Source organism: Ammospiza nelsoni, chromosome 15, assembly GCF_027579445.1.
Source record: "Ammospiza nelsoni isolate bAmmNel1 chromosome 15, bAmmNel1.pri, whole genome shotgun sequence".
Taxonomy (NCBI): Eukaryota; Metazoa; Chordata; class Aves; order Passeriformes; family Passerellidae; genus Ammospiza; species Ammospiza nelsoni.
In genome coordinates, this window is record NC_080647.1 from 577,756 (window position 1) to 593,583 (window position 15,828).

At 47.6% G+C, this 15,828-nt stretch overlaps 1 protein-coding gene across 7 annotated transcripts in view; it reads right to left on the minus strand.

The window, feature by feature from the left end:
• Nucleotides 1-1,523: 1,523 nt before the first annotated feature.
• FGF13 (fibroblast growth factor 13) overlaps nt 1,524-15,828 on the minus strand; it is a 186,410-nt gene continuing 172,105 nt past the window's right edge. For all 7 annotated transcript variants that reach the window (XM_059483033.1, XM_059483032.1, XM_059483038.1 and 4 more), the window contains 2 exons: nt 3,488-3,686; nt 1,524-3,024 (listed from right to left, as the gene is read on the minus strand). In XM_059483033.1, the coding sequence (XP_059339016.1) occupies nt 2,888-3,024; nt 3,488-3,686 (336 nt within the window). In that variant the 3' untranslated portion in view covers nt 1,524-2,887. The remainder of the gene's footprint in view (nt 3,025-3,487; nt 3,687-15,828) is intronic.

The following is a 15,828-nucleotide window of genomic DNA, read 5'->3' on the forward strand; positions in this document are numbered from 1 at the left end:
TACATTATATTGTCTTCCAGAACTGGTTCTTCAGCCACCCAGGATGAAAACCTGTCCCTGCTAGCACTTCTTGGAACACCCTGACAAATGAAGCTCCCCTGTCAGAGCTGCAGAAAGCAAAGTTTTCCTGGAAAGTTTTTCTGCAGAGAGAAAAGGCAGGAGAGAGAGATGCTCTCCCCCCAGGAGTGCTGAGCATCCCCAGGTGTGCTGAGCATCCCCAGGTGTGCTGAGCATGCCCCAGGTGTGCTGAGCATCCCCAGGTGTGCTGAGCATTCTCCAGGTGTGCTGAGCATGCCCCAGGTGTGCTGAGCATCCCCAGGTGTGCTGAGCATTCTCCAGGTGTGCTGAGCATGCCCCAGGTGTGCTGAGCATCCCCAGGTGTGCTGAGCATTCTCCAGGTGTGCTGAGCATGCCCCAGCAGAGCTGGAGCTGCCAGAGGGGCACACAGGGAGCAGGGGTGGCTCAGGGCAGCTCTGGGGCCAGCAGCTCAGCACAGCTCAGCTCAGCACAGCACAGCTCAGCACAGCTCAGCACAGCTCAGCTCAGCTCAGCACAGCTCAGCTCAGCACAGCACAGCTCAGCACAGCTCAGCTCAGCACAGCTCAGCTCAGCACAGCTCAGCACAGCTCAGCTCAGCTCAGCTCAGCACAGCTCAGCTCAGCACAGCTCAGCTCAGCACAGCTCAGCACAGCTCAGCTCAGCACAGCTCAGCTCAGCACAGCTCAGCACAGCTCAGCTCAGCTCAGCTCAGCACAGCTCAGCACAGCTCAGCACAGCTCAGCTCAGCACAGCTCAGCACAGCTCAGCACAGCTCAGCACAGCTCAGCACAGCTCAGCACAGCTCAGCTCAGCACAGCTCAGCACAGCTCAGCTCAGCACAGCTCAGCTCAGCTCAGCTCAGCACAGCTCAGCACAGCTCAGCACAGCTCAGCTCAGCACAGCTCAGCACAGCTCAGCACAGCTCAGCTCAGCTCAGCTCAGCACAGCTCAGCTCAGCACAGCTCAGCTCAGCACAGCTCAGCACAGCTCAGCTCAGCTCAGCACAGCTCAGCACAGCTCAGCACAGCTCAGCACAGCTCAGCTCAGCTCAGCACAGCTCAGCACAGCTCAGCACAGCTCAGCTCAGCACAGCTCAGCACAGCTCAGCACAGCTCAGCTCAGCACAGCTCAGCTCAGCACAGCTCAGCTCAGCACAGCTCAGCACAGCTCAGCACAGCTCAGCACAGCTCAGCACAGCTCAGCTCAGCACAGCTCAGCTCAGCACAGCTCAGCTCAGCTCAGCACAGCTCAGCACAGCTCAGCTCAGCACAGCTCAGCACAGCTCAGCACAGCTCAGCTCAGCTCAGGGCTCATTCCCAAGGCCTGGGGACACCAAGTGTGGCTGTGTTTGAGTATCTCAGCTGGGCACATGCAGGACCAGCTCTGACAGTGCCCAAAACCAAAGAAAGTCTGAATTTCTGTATGTATGGCGTTACAGGGAAGGACCTTCACACAGAAAGATTTTGAACATTAATTACAATTAATTTTGAACATTTTGTAACTTTATAATTTAATTGCCAACCCTTTTCCCTTCAAATTAACCATGGATGTACAGCATACAATCAAACAAGCTTTTTTAAAAAGTACATCTTAATATAAATAGTTTATTCAGTGCATGGTTGTGTATACAACAAATAATAAACAACTTTTTTGTACCAGGCAGGAAGCTGCCTGCACAGAACTAATTCAGTTTTGGAGCACAGAATCCAACGATGATTAATGCACAAAATCTGACACATCATGCAACTCTATGCCAATATTCCAACTTTCTCCCATGCAACAGACATGATGACCTAAATGGAAACCTAACTACAATTTTTAAAGGATTGTTTCCAATAGCAGTATAAGTATATGTTGTTTGGGGGTAACCTGTCCTAACGCTTCCTCCTACACAATACTCACGTGCCCGTTACAGTGAAAGGACTTTTACAAATAAGACGTTTCTTATAAAAAAATTAAGTCACCTTAATTCCACAGTTTCTGTCTTTAGAAAAGAAGCCACAACGATAGTTTAACATGACACACAAAATGGAATTAAGAGAAATCTACACTGGAGGATAATTTTATCCCTTTCTGTTAACCTCCACTTGGGATGACAAAACAACTCAATTCCTACAGACTGGGGTTAGCACAAGAACTTTACCAGAAACTACAAATCTATAAAAATTTATATTTCATTGTGTTTAAAACCACAAGAACACTGTTTGCTTGAGCCTGAGACACCAACTCTCAGTTCCAACCCTGAATTTTGAATTATTTTTTTTAAAGACATAGCTTTAAAGACCCATTGGAGTTCAGAAATCAAAAAGTTGCACTATTCCAAATTAAAGGATATATTTTTTTTATCAAGCCTTAGATATAAAACGGTAAGCCAAGGAAACAACAGAGTTTACGTATTTGTTTTTTGTTTGCCCCTATAAAACATACAAGCATTAAAATTTCCTTTGAAGAGCAAAAGTGGTCTTTTTCTGAGTTGGAAAGCAAATTCTTATCAGCAGTGAATGCTGTGAAAAGTTTTCGTTTCGTTTTCCACAAAGCATAGGAGACAGAGAGAAAAAGAGAGAAAGAAAAAGTGAGAGAGAGAAAGAGCTGGACATTTCTTCTCGGAGGCTTTCCCACAGCTGTGTGTGCTGCTGTCCAACTGCCTTGTGGTGTGCACAAGCACATTCTACATGCCTGGGGGTTATCCTCTGCCAACCAGAAGATCTAATGGCTGATAAACGGGTGACTATGCGAGCTGGTGCCTTGTCCTGGGCACCTGAGGGCTTGGATGAAAGACTGCGAGTGAGAATTCAACTGCATCCAGAGGTAAGGTTCTTTAGAGAGCACTTGGCTGGCCTCAACCTGGCTACGTGGACTCGTTCTGGCTCATGGATTTACCCCCGTTTAGCACTCCTGAAACGCTTCTGCTCTTTGTTGGGGTCCCACTTCCAGACCTGGAGAACTCTGTGAGATCGTGGAGGGAAGGCTCTTTGTACATGGCCACTGCAAGGCAAGAGAGAGCAGAACATCAGCACAGCTGGGCTGGGCAAAGCCCAGCTCTGGCACGCTGGCATTGCTCAGCAACCTGCAATGCAACAATGCAAGGAGAGAAACACCCAGGGCAGGGAGACCCCCTCCATTTCAAACACTCCCTGAGAACCTGAGACCCTCCTGGATGGACATTTCACAGAAGGGGAAAACCACTCCTCCCTCTCCCATGCACTTACACAGCCCTGCAGCACAGAGCTAAGCTGACAAAAATCAGCATGTCCTTACAAACAGAGAAGAAGCACTGTCAATAGTTGTGATTTAACCTGTTGGAACTCTGCTGAGACAAACACCACAGAGTGTTACAGAACATTACACTCCTGTTATATAAGCAGCTGGACACGTCAAATATGCATGCACAGGAATTAAACACAGCACAGTATCACTTCAGATAAATGGAGCAAACCCAAGCAATTACCTTTTAAGGGTTTTGGAAGAAAGTGTGCTGCAGGTTTATTTTTCTTCACGTGGTTTCCTTTCATTATTTCTCCTTCTTTGTTAAGACCCAAATACCAACCCCGGCCAGACTGTTGCTGTCTGTAGATCATTGAGGAATATGTCACATAGTAGTTTTCAAATACTGATTCTTTGAACTTGCATTCAGGTGTAAAATGTTCCTGTAAGAAAGCAACAGATCAATATGTGCAAATCTCACATCAGTTAATGAAAAAACATCCAACATCCACTGCTTTCTGAATGGTTAGAAGTCATACCTCTCATCCTCAACCATCCAGTTATGAAACATGGGTCCTACAAGTATTAACAAAGGAGTAACACAATTTGAAACCTGTGAAATGATGCTGTGAGCAGCTCTAAGTAGACTGTAATAAGATCTGTGTGAAGGATGGGTAAAAAGTCAGAGCATTTATTGATTGGTGCAGCTAATGGATGTCAGGCAGACAGGAGCTGTGTGCCCTGGGAGCAGCTGTGGTGCAGCCCTGCAGGCAGGAGAGCCCAGGGAGAGCTTTGGGCATCAATGCTGCCCTCAGCTGAGTGAGGCACAGGGGCAGGGCAGAGCCAACATGCAGCACTAAATGGTTTCTCTCCCTAAGCCCAACATGCAGCACTAAATGGTTTCTCTCCCTAAGCCCAACAGCCCTGGCTCCTTCGGCCTTTGGACGCCACAAGTCCTGGCCCCATCTCACCTGTGCACTCTGAAATATGAAAGGGAAAGGGTTTGGTCTCTGTTACCATCTCAGCCGTGCCTCAGTGTGCACCACAGGGCAGCCAGATGTTTGCTGGCCTCCCCTTGTGAAGGCAGCCAGCTGCAGGGGAGCTGCCCTGGTGCTGACAGTACCCCACAGAGGCGTGAAAGGAAGGAGAAAAATGGCGCTTGTATAATGATTGTAATTTTGACTTTAAAATACCACAGGAAATTAAATGTCTCAGGAGCTTAAGATATTCTTATCTAGTTTCTAAAATATTCTCATGTGAGAAAAGGATGGTATTAAAAAAAAAAGAAACCCACCACTCTGCATTTTCTGCACATCTTTTGCCATTTTGTCTTTACAAGAGAAAGAAAAAAGCTCCCATTCTCTGAATGGCATTTGCTTCAACAAAGAATGTGAAGCAAGCAATTTTCTTCTTTTTTTCCTTTAAGCTAATTGGTTGTTATTTAGTTAATTGACAATTGGTTTCAATTGCTGTCAAATAGGGACAGTCATTGCATTTTTGTAAGATCTCTGCATAAAAGCCTTCCCTCACTGTTCTCTGCCCAGCACCAGCCATGGTAACAAAGACTATTGCAAGGGTATCATCCAATTAGCAGCAAAATGGAAAACTGCAGTGCTCCCACTGGCAGATGATGGTTTATGTACAGTAATTTGGAGCTGTTTTGGGTACAAAAGGCCTGATTGTACACAGCAGCAGAGGGTCAGACTGCAAACAGAACCCCAACATTTCCTCTGGAGCTCTCAGGTTCACCTCAGAGTGAGCTGGATCCTCTTGACAAACAGAAACACACCTCTCCATAACGCACCCAGTTACCAGACACATTCCCTGCCAGGTGTTTGGGCCCCAGAGCAGAGCCCCTCTTGCCCTGGGCTGGCAGAGCCCCTTTTCTGGGTGCCCTTTCTGCAGGCTGGCACCTGCAGCTCAGCAAGGGGCCCTGGCATCCCCTGCCCAGCCCCAGAGGCTCTGCCTGGCCCTGGCAGCCCCCGAGCAGCTGCTCAGCCCTGCAGGCAGGCTCCGAGTGAGTGAGGAAGGGCAGCACGGGGCATCCCAGTGCACGTGGATTTCTCTGAGCCTGGCAATGCCAGCCCTCCATCAGCACACAATTCAGGGTACAGAGCAGAGCAGCAGCTGCACACTGGCCATCATGCCATCTCTGCTGTAAATTCTGTACCAATCCACTGAGCAAGAGCTTGCTCAAGTCAGGAGAGGGCTGAGCCCCAGTTAACACCAACACTTCCCAGCTCACACAGCCAAGCCCATGGAGCATTTATAAACACAAGTGTTCAATTCCAAGGCCAGGTTTTCCCTGTCTCTCAGCTGTCCTTTCAGTCCATCCTTGCAATGAAAACAATGCCAATGAGTTCTGGAAAGTCCAGTGGTATGGATAGGTTATTACACAAAACAGATGAAAAGAATTCTTTCTGTGAAACAGTATTTCCATCTCTGCTTACCTCAAAAGTCACAGATGATGGCACCTAAATGACAATAACATTAACAATAAACTGCAGTCACTCAAGCCCCTCACACATCCACCCTTAATTCTGAATGAATGAATGAATAAATAAAAGGGAAAAGACAGTGCTGGATTCTCTGTAGTCGTGACTCAGCCATGCTCAAGCAAGCAGGAAAATGAACTGTCAGGGGCTGCTTCTTGGTTTTGAGCTGATCAGCTGAACTACTGAAAGGTTCCTTCATGAACAAATCTGTACCTGCATTGAACATGTGAAAAATAATTAAAAGTAATAACTTGGTGTATGATAATATGGAAAAAAGGCCTTGTGGCCTTTTTTATACACTTAAGAGTAGCTGTATTTCCAGACAGCTGACTAGATTACATCTAAAATAATTCAGGCTACATTACAGAATGGCAAGCCTGAAAGCTAAAATATCATAAAAGCCAATCTGGAATTCTTCCTGCTCTGTTTGTGCAGAAGACATATCTGAGGCCAAAACCCCTCCAAATTATCAGCCATCACATCACAGCCACCCACCCTGCAGGACTGCAGGCTAATGATTCTGTGCTCCCAATGGGTCTGGAGCAGGAATTCAGCCTCCCAGGACCCACAAGGGGCACCTGGGTGTGAGGAAGGGGTTCGGAGCCCCTTGCTGGGATGGCTCTTGCTCAGAACAGGGGCAGGAGAAGGTGTTTGCTCTCTGCCCTTTATTGCATCCTGAATTTGCACTCTGGATACCACCAGCAGGGCCACCACCAAATTCTTCCAGTCGTGAGGGCAGGACTGGGTTTGTTCAATGTTTCTCCCACCACAGGTCGAATATCCTGCAGCAGGATATTAAAACAATTCCAGATTGTTCAAATACTGTTCTGGGGTTGTTCAATCCCAGATAGAACAAACCCTACAGCAGTTTATTAGAACAATCACAGATTTTGTTCAGATGGATTTAGTGCTAGAGGCATGAGTAAACAGCAAGAAAAGAAAATTGAACTTTGAAAAGTATTCAAGAAAAGTATTGTGTACTTGGGAAACTTGGAAAATGTTCTTATATATTGAGCATGTAATTATATTCCTTGTGATCAATGACTATGTCTGTGTACAGGATTTATCCTTTATTTTCTCCACTTAATGAAAATTGGATTTTTTTCCCTCCATATCCCAATTTCTTTCAGAACTATAATGTAGCCCAGGATTCCATTTTATAATCATGAATTTTTGAAGGAGCCTCGTTAGGGCTCCAGAGTAGTGATTTTCTGCACCAGTGAGCCTGCCTTTTTTTATTAACAGAGATTGATTTTCCCCATCTTGGCATGTGAAGTTCCAGGGTGTATCCTCTGGACCATCACCCCGTAATGTGCAGTGCTATCAGCAGCACAGATGGGAACCTTTCAGCTTTCCTGTTATCAAGAGGAACAGCTTTTAGGTCCCCAGTGTGAGCAGTGTGAGAAGCTGGGATTTCCTGACCCCCAGAAGCCATTTGCTGCAGCAATGGAAAATGACAATTACCTTCCAGCAATGCAGTTTGAATCAGCAGCACACTGGCACAGACAGGTCCCAGCCCCACGGTGCTGTCCTTGCTGCTGGAGTTTTCCTGTTCTGAGGAGTCCTGGTGATGCAGTGGGAGCAGCTCCTGCTCTGCATGCACAGCTCCTGGGGGCTCTTGGGGACTGTGACTGTCCCCAGCACAGCACAGACACCTTTTCCAGAGGGCTCTGGGGGCTTTTGGGACAGGCGTTGGCTCAGCTCAGCTCAGAGCATCCCTCTGGCCATGCCCCTTGCAGGTGAATTCTCACAGACTCTCAGGTGAGTGTTCACAGACCCTGCAGGTGAGTTTGCACAGACCCTGCAGGTGAGTGTTCACAGACCCTGCAGGTGAGTGTTCACAGACCCTGCAGGTAGCCCAAAGCCCTCAGGAGGGCTGGCAGGCTGAACTAACTGCTACAGACAAACTACCAGCTGGTTTGGGGAACGATTCCCCTGGAGTTCACTTCAAGGTATGCCACAGGCGTACCTAGGCCCAGGTATGGCCATACAACCACAGAAGGCAGAAAATTAGATCAAAAATTATGCAGCGAAGAGACACTGAATTTACTCAAGAAAACAACTTAATGACTGGAGTGATAGAGAGGCAAAGCCTTCTGGAGAGTGATCCCAAACAACTCCACAGAATGGATTTTCCTTATTGGTAGTGCAATGAGCAGGAATTTATCAAGTGAAACACAAACCATCAGTGCTCTGAAAAATTATTTAGTGCAAAGCTCCTGTGAAGAGTACAATGGAGCCCAAGGAAGCAGCTGGATAACCAGGATCTCCAGAGAAAGATTTCAGGTTGTCACTAGCTATTCTCTGAATCCATGAGAAAAGCACTGAAAAGAGCCTCTAATGATTCCCTTGACATCATTCCTTCACACAGCAAACCAAATGCACAAATTCAGGGGAAAATGCCCACAATGAGCTGAAGCAGAAAACATATTAATTACAAATACAGAGATTCAGAGGTGTGAATTCTGTTCATTGCTCTTTTTCTACCCTTATCAGTGACTCAGTTGAGCAAAAGCCTCCCTCTTTGCCAGGTTCTTCAGTGGCCTTGAGGCCCATCAATAACCAACTATTTAAAGCTGGGTGCGTCACCCAGCGCGCTCTGCCCGTCAGGATGTGCTGCTGGTGAGCCAAGGGAAACACAGAGACTGTAAACAAGGCTGAATTTAACTGAGACAGGAACTATGCAGAATCATATTATTGCTCCCCTGTCCTTTGGTGATGCTTCACTTTACAGCTGTGCTGATTAACCAAAGCATTCCTTAACTGGGGCAGGAGAACTAAGGCATGACACATACAGAAGGAAGGCACTCTTCTGATTGCTGCAGGGGAAATTAATCCTGCTGGAAAAAAACCTGTAATGGGGATTAAAACTTCTGCGAGATGCCCAGGAATCCACCTCAGAGAAGTCAAACACAGGTCCCTGTCCTAATCCATCCCACCAAGCTTTGACATACAATTTACTTGGTATGAAGAAGGACAGAAGACCCGCTTTACCCCAAATTCTTCTCTTGGAGAAAAGATCCACTTTACCCCAAATTCTTCTCTTGGACAGAAGACCCACTTTACCCCACATTCTTCTGTTCTGCATCATGCTTACCTTGATGATGCTGGAAGCATTATAGAGGGAAACCTCTGCCATTACCTGAACGATCAAGTGTTATTTTAATCCATTCCAATGCTTGCACCCACCCTATTTCAATTTCTGCAGCTTTTCGAGGAGCACTCAGGTCACTGAGGCACCCAGGCAGCTGCAGCAGGGGCCTCTGTGTGCAGGTATCAGTGTGGAACACACACCTGAGCCCACTGGAGCATCACTCCAGCAGCCTTGGGGCTGTGCCAGCTGCTGAATCCTGCTCCCACTGAAAACTACCAGAGAACTCCCTTTTCCTCTCAGCAGGCTCTCAGTTCTCCCCAGAGCAGCCAATGCTTTTCATAATTTTCCTAAGCTCATTATCTCTGTTCCCTGCCACAGCGGCTTCCACAGGTGAATCCAGCACCGTGGAAAACATATTTAAAATGTGTCTGCTGTTTTTTTTATCATAAGCACACTTCTCTTTTATTTTTTTACAGCTTTCTACTCTCAGCGTTTAGTTTTGGAAAACAGCAAATAAAAGTACTCGGTGTGCCTCTTCTGTGCCATTCATTACCCCACATCTCTCCATCGTGCCTCTGCTTATTCATCTCTTGTCTTAACTAAGCAGGCCTAATCTTTTCAAATCTCTTCTCATATGAAAGTTACTCAGTGCCTTTAATAATTTTCATTACCCTTCACTGAATTCTTTCTTTTCCTCTATCATCTCCAGAACTGAAACACAACATTTAAGAAGAAGCTGCACCATTGAGTTGTGTAACAGAGGTATCTTCAGTCATTTGTCTCATGACAAAGTAAAATGGACTTTGTTGCTCAACCTCACTATTGTGCATCTGTAGAAAAGTTCTCTATCTTTTCAATTGTGTCTCTGATAAATATAGTCCAGTGTTACGGTATTTCTGACCCTCTGATTAGTCAGTGTAGCCAAGCTTAAATATTAAAGGAAGGGAGAAAGAAGCAAAAGCAGCTTGAACAGCTTTCTTCCCCAGAACTAGAGCAGAGAGCCCTAAAGATGCTAAGCAACTATTTCATAACAAATCCATTATTACATAGGTAACCTGCCAGACACTGCAATCAGATTTCTAGCAGTTATAATTGACATCAAATCCTGGTATTGTCAAATCTTCCCAACACAGCTGTTGAGCAGAATGTGCTCAACCCCCCCTGGCACTCGTGCAGCCCAGCCTGGGGCTCCCCATGCCCAGCCAGGCTCTGAGGAGCAGCAGGGCTGCTCAGGGCACAGGGGGATTTACTGCTGCTCCTGGGAGATGGAAGAGATCTCTGACTGACATCCATGACTTCATGCACATTTATCTTAAAGGGCTGAAAACAATGATCTAATCAGTGTTTGCAGCAAGCTCTAAATCTCTCTGTTTAATTACAAGCAGGGACATGATCCCTGCTGCAGTGGATGCTCCTAAATTCTCTGGAAAATCAAGAAATCACACAGAGCTTCTTCCCTTCTGGGGAAGAGCAGCAGAATGAGCAGGAGTCAGAGCAAGAGGGGACAGTGCAGTACCCTCCTGTGGGAGCAGGGCTGGCTGGGGATGCTGTCTGTGCCAGCCTGGGCCAGTCCATGGCAGAGGGATCCCCTCTGCTGCTCTCTGCTGTGAGCCATCCTGCGCTCCTGGGGCAGAGCTCAGCCCGTGCTCAGCCCAGCCCTCCCCAGCCTGCAGCAGCTTCTGCTGACACTGGAGAAGAAGGATGGGGTCTGCAGCAGAGGAAGAGCTCAGCTGCTGCTGAACGAGCTCTTTTTCTGCACACCAGCAATTGCCTCTGCTCAGTGACTGTGAGAGGCTGCAAGAGGAAGATAAATACCAGCAGGAGCTGCAGGGAAGGGATAATGCCACACTACATCACACAGCTCCTGCCTGGCTGTCAGCTGAGGGTGCTCCACAGCAAGAGCCAGCCCTGCCCGTCTCTGCTCTCCGGCTCAGCCATCCCTCGGGTGCCCAGCACAGCTGTGTCCCTCTGCTGGCAGCCCCAGCAGTGCCCCTGTGCTGTGCCCACGCTGCCCTGGGCACTGCCTGTGCTGCAGCTGCTGCTCAGAGGAGCCTCCCCTACAGCAACACTGCCAGACCTATTTTGGGAACCCCCTGGAAAGCTTTGTAAAGTAATACATGCAGCAGACGTTTTGCACTGGGATTATATGCTAAAAAATAACACCAAATAACAGGCCTATTAATTAATATTAGCCTATTAATATTAGGCTTTTTTTCTGAAGCATTACATTGCAAGCATAATTGTTAATATGGATAAAGTCAGTGCTGGGAAACTTAAGCAGGACATTACGCTCAACAAAAGCAGTGTCTTCTTCAGAACCTGATCCAAAATGTATTTTAACCAAGGCAAATGTTACCCACCCCTTCACTGCATTTTGGTCAGCTCCTAATGTTCAGGTAGCCTGCAAAGACACACAGACCTCTTGCTTTAAGAAACCTAGCATATTTGATATTTGTCACTATTCATTCAGCTTGCTTAATACAAAGTGTAAATATAAAAACTGAGCTTAATAATAATGTGAATGTCAGAGATTCAAGGAACTGATTAGCTGCATTCTGACCAAAGCAGCACCTCTGTCTGACCAAATGGTAATGAGACCTTTCCAAATGAGCTTGATTTACTGAAATCTGCTCATTCATGCATGCCATGGGTGGATGATTTCAAACCTCAGCAGGCTGGCAGTGCCAGGGCATTACTGGCAGCCAAACTCTGCTTCTTGATACAGAGCATGATGCTCTTGGAGTCTGTGCACCCTCACAGCTCCCTGCATGGTGCCATTGACCATATGCTGTTAAGGATCTCGGAGGGATGTTTGTACCAGAGATGGCAGCTCATTGGGAGATCTGAGAGATTTCAGATGGCAAAACCTTTAGTAACAGGGTAATAAAGTATTATACATGGGAGATGAGGTACAAAGTGGCCCTTCACTTGAGAGCTCATGCTGACTGGTAGAACACATTTGCTTCAGCAGGTGGAGACCCCACCTACAAAGGGACACAGGCAGAAAACAGCTAAATCTCTCCGTAAATGACATATACACACCTTGTGAGCAATTTATGTTTTGGGCAAGTTTTCCAGCACTTGTATGTCCTCTTAGCAGGCCTCCAGCGAGCCACTGGAGCCAAGAAATAGCCCTGACCTTCCAGGAGACAGCCTGAGCACACAGATAAGCTCCAAAGCTCTGGTTTCTCTCTCCCACAGTGATAGGGACTTTGCAAAGGCCTGTCACTTGGCTGCTTTATGGCTCCCTGCTGCCCCTGGGCTGTGCAAAAGATTACTCTGGAGCCAGACTTTTGGGAGACACCATGCTGCTGTTGTCTAAGCAGCAGAGGAGAAACAGGTCCCTGCTAAAACACTTGCAAACCTAATTTAAACCTGGAAAGCACCCAAATGTCTCTGGGAGGTACAATTTAAAACCCTGACCTGAGATAGCCTGGACTGCAATCACAGATTTCTGGGAATGCTGTGGGACACTTGCTCCATGAATCAAACACTGCAGATCTCTGTATTATAACCTTTCCACAGGAGAGCTGTTCTGAGTTCTCTCACAGTGAAAAAAACGAGAAAAACACTAAATTCAAACATAGGTATGACCACTACCTGGCTTAGATAGCTACTCCAGCAAGTCTGCCAGACTTCCTGAGAATTTGAGTCAAAGAACCCTTTCCACCGTGTCCATGTCCATCCCCATCTCCATCTCCCTGACAGTGCTACCTGTTGAACAGGCAGGGAGCTCCCTGAAAGGATTTAGGAGGGTTTGAGTGAAATCTCTGTCCCTGAACCACACAGAAAGGTGAACGATGTGAGCACTTTGATTTGAGAACTAGAGCTTGTGTCTCTGCCTCAGAAAGTTCTAAGCACAGTTGAAACAAAGAGCTGGCAGGAGATTACCAGATGTACCACAAGGAGGAATCTGAAAGCCTGGTGCCAGGGTTGCTTTGAAAAGCACTGCTGTATTTCTGCTGGGGTATCTGAGGGGCCTGGGATGAGCTGTGGCTCTGAGCTGTGGCTCTCCACGTGCAGCCACAGCCCGTGCAGCCAGCCTGCAGCTGAAGCACAAGGTGAGCCTGTCCATCACCAAAGGTGATCATCTCTCCATTTCCCCCTGCCTCATCTCCCATCCCACTGGCCAGGGATCCCTTCCCTGCTCCCTGCCCAGCCTGTGCCCAGAGGGAGCAGCTGCTGTGTTACAGCAGCACCACCCAAAATCATCATCTGAGCAGGGACTCTGCACTTTCATTACAGTGCAATGTTCCTAGAATTAGTCCTAGGTGGCTTTGCCTAGGATTAATTGGGTCTACAAATTAATTACTTTCTTTCTGCAGGTTGTAGCAGTTTGTCTGCTGGTCTCTTTCTTTTTAAGCTCCTGCTGGTGAGATGCAGCTCTTCACTTCAGTGTCTCCCACCACTGGATGTTGTTATGGAAAAGCAGCTGCTGGCAGAGCTGCAAACACAGCCAGGAAAGCCCAGAATGCAAACTGGAAAATGATGAGGAAGAAAAGGATTCATTTCCTCCCCTAGATTTTGCAAAGCCATTACCTGTTTTTGAATGGCATTTCCAATTCGACACTGGGAACTGCTAAAGCATTTACATAAGAATGCAAAAATGCACACATTATCACTGCAGGAAGCACTTAAAATTTAAGATAATTATATAGTATGGAAACCATTTCAAAGGACTCAAACAAAATAACAACTAATTCTAGAGAGTCACCCTTTAAGATGATTATTACTCTGCACTGCTGCTGATCTCCCACTAAAAAAATCCTTCTCTTTACAATTATATGCACATTATAAATTCCTACTTTGTTCTTCCACCATCAAGCTCCTACAGCTGCCAGTGACAAATTTGCATCCTCTGAGAGCATAACTAGACGAGCAGAATCTCCCCAGTGGGAGCAGAGGTGAAGCACAGGACTGCCAGGGTCGGGCCACCCTCCCCTCCTGGGCTCCTGCAGCTCAGGGCAATTCTGGCAGGACCTGCCCCTGCTCTGCTGTGCCACCAGCAGCCACAGCAGGAACCCCAGGCTGGACTCAGCAGCCAGGGTGACCCACAGGGACCTTGGGGAGCCCCTGAGCCCCCATGCCTGCTGCTGTGCTTGCAGCCAGGGCAGCCTATGGAACCTGGCTGCTGCTCCTCACCCCTGCAAGGTAACAGAAAGCAGGAAAAAAGCATTCAGTCAGCTGCTTTCCAGACCAAACCATCCCATCTCAGCTGAGGAAAGCGGCCATGGGAAGGGAGAAGCACACCTGTGGGGTGGGACCGTTCTGCCCCAGCAGCCTCTGTCCAGCCCCTGCTCCCACTCCCCACAGCTCTCTGCCTCCTGCCCCACTGCTGCCATTCTGTCTTTTCCACAAGTGTCCCAGGGAAAAAGATAAAGCATTCTGCCCAGCTCTATTGCTCAAAGCAAACTCATCTGGGGAAAAACTTATCTGCCAAAGCCTAATATGTTTTTATTGGATATCTGCTAAGAGAGATTTACAGAAGCTCATGCCAAAGTCAAACTCTACTTTTTTTCCCCCACAGCAAGGGCAAAAGCACAAACTGAACTCAGAGCAAATGAAATCTTCTTGTCTCAGATATTATGGAGACTTAACGAAGTCCCATACTAAGTCTCTGACTTAATGGACAACAGAAAGTGTTTTCTGAGTCTAATTATTGGAAATAACAGCAGTGAAAAGAGCTGGAACTTTCCCCACAAATTTCAGCCTGGGAAACAAAATTGGATATATTTAAAATCTTGTATTTGGACAAAGTACAGAGTAAATTAGAACAGTATCTGTAATGGGAAGTGCAGCCACCCCATTGATGGGTGCTGGGCTGCTGCAGGTTTTCCACACAACTGTGTCAAACAAAGCAGAGCACTGGAGGTCACTGCTGCCACTGGAACCTGAGCAGTGCTGACAAAAGACAGAAGAGCCAAGTGATGGTGTGGATGTGACCTGTGGGCAGCACCTGCTCTGACCTCTCCCTCCAGCCAGCCCCATGTGGGGTCAGACCCTGCAGCTGCCAAATTCCCGGGCCAGAGCCAGCTCAGGGACAGCCTGGGAGCGGAGCACACTGGAACAGCCACCACCAACTGCAGTGCCCGGCTCTGGCACACTGGAACAGCCACCACCAACTGCAGTGCCCTGCTCTGGCACACTGGAACAGCCAACAGCAACTGCAGTGCCCTGCTCTGGCACACTGGAACAGCCACCACCAACTGCAGTGCCCTGCTCTGGCACACTGGAACAGCCACCACCAACTGCAGTGCCCTGCTCTGGCACACTGGAACAGCCACCACCAACTGCAGTGCCCTGCTCTGGCCCACTGGAACAGCCAACAGCAACTGCAGTGCCCTGCTCTGGCACACTGGAACAGCCATCAGCAACTGCAGGGCCCTGCTCTGGCACACTGGAACAGCCACCACCAACTGCAGTGCCCTGCTCTGGCACACTGGAACAGCCAACAGCAACTGCAGTGCCCTGCTCTGGCACACTGGAACAGCCATCAGCAACTGCAGTGCCCTGCTCTGGCACACTGGAACAGCCAACAGCAACTGCAGTGCCCTGCTCTGGCACACTGGAACAGCCACCACCAACTGCAGTGCCCTGCTCTGGCAGACAACAGAGATTACACCTGTTGGAAGTAATGAATGTTTGCACTCCACGGTGAGAACGAGGACGACTAAATAATATCTGAGTGTAATCACATTACCATATTGAAGTGCACACAGAGAAAATAGTTTTTAAGAGATTCACCTTCCCTGCTCCCAGCAGCTGCAGCCAGTGTGATGCAAGAATGCTGAGAGCTGAATTACTTATGCAGACATTAAAATGATTTATATATTTTTAAATAAATAATGTGATTTATGAAAAAAAAGACTTATAACCTAAGAATTGAATGATGTATAGACTAGTTCATCATTGGGGTTTTAATATGATACCTCTAAAATATGCATACAGGTCAGTGATTTACTAATAACCTACTCGTACAACACAGGCACACGGACA